Source organism: Mchenga conophoros, linkage group LG7 (genome assembly GCF_057382185.1).
Source record: "Mchenga conophoros isolate Kocher_MC1m ecotype Shallow Benthic linkage group LG7, M_conophoros_male_GT1.1, whole genome shotgun sequence".
In the NCBI taxonomy this organism is placed as follows: Eukaryota; Metazoa; Chordata; class Actinopteri; order Cichliformes; family Cichlidae; genus Mchenga; species Mchenga conophoros.
The window spans coordinates 63,171,803-63,175,040 of NC_140532.1; the positions used below are offsets into that span (position 1 = coordinate 63,171,803).

The following is a 3,238-nucleotide window of genomic DNA, read 5'->3' on the forward strand; positions in this document are numbered from 1 at the left end:
TCCTTGAGTTTGGCCTCATTGGCTCAGTGGGCATTATAACCTACAACTCTTGCACCAATTTTGAACATAACAATGAAGCTGAAAAAATGTAGTTGTTCACCAGCATCGCAATTCCATTACTTTTTATCATGGCTTACCTTGGTGTGGTTTGCAAAGTGCTTCAGAAAGATGAGGAAATCTGTTTCTTGCACCCATCCTGACTTATTTCCACTACCAGTACTTCCTATACTGGTCCATCTCTGACACAGAGGTCTGCATAATGTATGTGTGGGAACACAAACAGTGGAGGAATTGTGTTGCCAATGGCATTAACCACATATACAAATGCGACCAGTGAACCTCTCTCTGCTGATGTCATTGCCCCAACTTGTTTAATATAAGTTAAAGTAATAGTGCGGTAAGTTGTAACATCTGCATTATTGTTACAACTAACCCAGACTGTTGCTGTTACAACTGACCCAGACTCCTATAGCCATGAACTAGCTAACATTACAGCCAACGGCTAAAACATTAGCACTAAAGACCTACACAGAATATATCCCCATAGACATACAAATAACATAATTTAAGTTTGATGGGTTTAACTGCAAAGCAGATAATGCTATTAAACATTGAAATAAAGTAGAAAAACTTACTTTTTGGCATACAAATTACTTTTTTTCATGTTAAATTATCTGTGTTTGACAAAATGTGCTGATTTTTCACATGTGATAGCAGAACTGAGTTGGGCATGTACAGGATGAATCACATCATTTGAAACTTAGCCCTGATTGGAGAAATTGGAAGTGTTACAACTGACCCACGTTACAACTATCCCCGGTCTCCCCTACTGTAGATCCGGTGTAGGGTAGACTGTGTTTACTGTCCTCTCTGCTCAGTTAAGTTAAAGGTAGGAGTTATTCGATGAAGTGCTTCAGCAACACCAAATTCCACCTTTATATTATCTTTTTACTGGCTAATGGTTTAAAAAGAGCCCACAATGACTCATGTAACATCTGCAAGACCACAAGGAACAATAAATATCAGAGTTTGCTGCAGCAACACAGGTCAGATGATCACAGCCTGTCCACAAAGAAAAATCTACTGCAGCTTACAGTAGAGAAGATTAAGTCAATTATTTTTCAGTGAGTCATTTCACCGCACTTCACCGCTCCATCAGATCTTAAGGAGTGCACACCTGCCAAATCCCACTTTAACCCCTGACCACATGGTATTTAAAAGAAAGAAAAAGAGTCAGTCAAACCAAACCAAGATGTGGGAGGCACTTCAGAAAACACGGTGTGAAAGTGACAGCTGCAGGGGTCTGCGAGGCTGCGATGGCTGCAAATGGATGATTCTTAAAAACAAACAAAGATTGAAGGACATCATATCAATATGTAGTAAAAGTAACTCTCTAAACTTTCAAATTCATTGATTTTACACTTCATTTTATCTCTAAAGGTTTTGCTGAAAAACTTTAAATTTATTGGGTGTGCCCAACAGATTGTGTAAAATACAGTAACTAATTTAAGTTGTCGATCCTTATTTCCTTTTGCTGGAGCTATGTCTGCACAATGATGGCAGTTATGTGGAATTATCGGGTGGGGCTTTCTCTCTGCCTCTCTCCAGGCTGTCAGAGTAAAAGAGAAATCAAAGCAGCACTCCCTTTCAGTCTGCGTGAAGAAGCTGATGGATGCCGCCGGAGCATTTGCAAACAAACACTCACACTCACTTATAGATCCGAAATGTTTTGTGGATTCTGCTGGCACTAATGGATGCAAGCAACAAGTTCACAATTCACACTCTTAATGCATTTGTAGTGAACTGGAAAAATAGTGAAATACAATTATGTGCATGGAGCAAAAAAGTTCTTTTCTGTTTAGACTGACTACTACTGCAAAAATACAATTAAAAGGAAAAGGTTCAAATGCTTTTTTCCCCTGAACGTTTCTCTTAATGTGGTGATTGTACAGAGCAACCGTTTTTCCTACAGTTGGAGTCTTGCACACACACACACACACACACACACACACACACACACACACACACACACACACACACACACACACACACTGGAGGAATAAGGTTTGAGGGTTTCGTGTATTTTGGGGAAACTGGAGTTTGTTTAGTGCTTTCCTAAAGATAAAAGCAAAAACTAAAAAAAACCTATTTGTTGGAGCTCCTGGAGCTCATAATAAAATTAAACTGCCACGAGTTAGTGTTGGATATAATATAACTCTATCCTACTTTATCAAAGAGAAGACCGTGGAGCCTTACCTGAGTCCGTGTAACGGGGTCTGGCCAGATCCCTGAAGTAGTAAATGAAATCCAGGCAGTTGTCGTCCTGCACCTCTCCCTTGGAGCAAAGGTCCGAGAGCAGTTCCAGCGCCTTTCGACAAATCTCATCCTCTCTTTCTGCAGGCATTGCCCTCCAGCATCCTTCTGGCTGGTCGGCCACTCCGGCTGATCCTCCACCTCTATCTGTATCCTCCTCTCTCACACACACTCAGTCACACACCACCTCTAACAGCGCAAAGACGCACGACGGGAATCGCGGCTACACCCCTGGATAGCTCCGGTGCGCATCCGTCAAAATCCGCTGCAAACCGAATTTCCCGGAGTTTAATTGTTTTTTAAGTAAAATCAGAAGGTTTTGGCCGCGATGGGAGAAGTTTTCACCGGCTTCTCTCTCTCTTTTCTTTAAATCCCCTTTCACTCCGTGTTGTTAAGCGATGAAAACGCGGCTCCAAATCGGCGCGCGGCTCACGTTGTTCACCTCCCTCTTTTGAAATTTCCTTTTCTCTTTTTTCCCTTTATTCCTTCCTTCTCACCACCACTGTCTCCTAAGCGCTGCTCCGCTGCTGCTGAATCACTACTGAGCCTCCAGGCTTCAGTAGCGCCAGTCAAGGTCTTTGAATGAATGCTCGGCTTTCACTGCACTCAATTATTTCTCCACGCACTGGGATGCAAAAAGACAGACAGGAAGTTCTGCCTCCATCAGCGCCCCCCTTCCCACACCAACGAAGTCCTTTGAGGAAGAAAAGCCGCCAAGAGATCTGTGTACCTCTTCTTAAACAACGGAAATGTCACGGAATCTCACCCTGGTTATCTCCTTATTCTCTTTTATCTCATGCGTAAAGTCAAAGATCGGATTCCTTTCACCAGGTAATCACATGAGTAATGTGATATCCGCTTGCGCTCCTGGGTAGTAGATGTAAGGGGCTCAAACACCTGCGAGGGCCCACATGTACGAGCCTGA

At 42.6% G+C, this 3,238-nt stretch overlaps 1 protein-coding gene across 1 annotated transcript in view; it reads right to left on the reverse strand.

Moving 5' to 3' along the window:
• The window catches only part of syt9b (synaptotagmin IXb), a 61,924-nt gene extending 58,966 nt beyond the window's left edge, over positions 1-2,958 (reverse strand). Inside the window, exon 1 of the mRNA XM_085280701.1 lies at positions 2,257-2,958. Coding sequence (XP_085136827.1) covers positions 2,257-2,404 — 148 coding nt within the window. The 5' untranslated portion in view covers positions 2,405-2,958. The remainder of the gene's footprint in view (positions 1-2,256) is intronic.
• Positions 2,959-3,238: the final 280 nt, after the last annotated feature.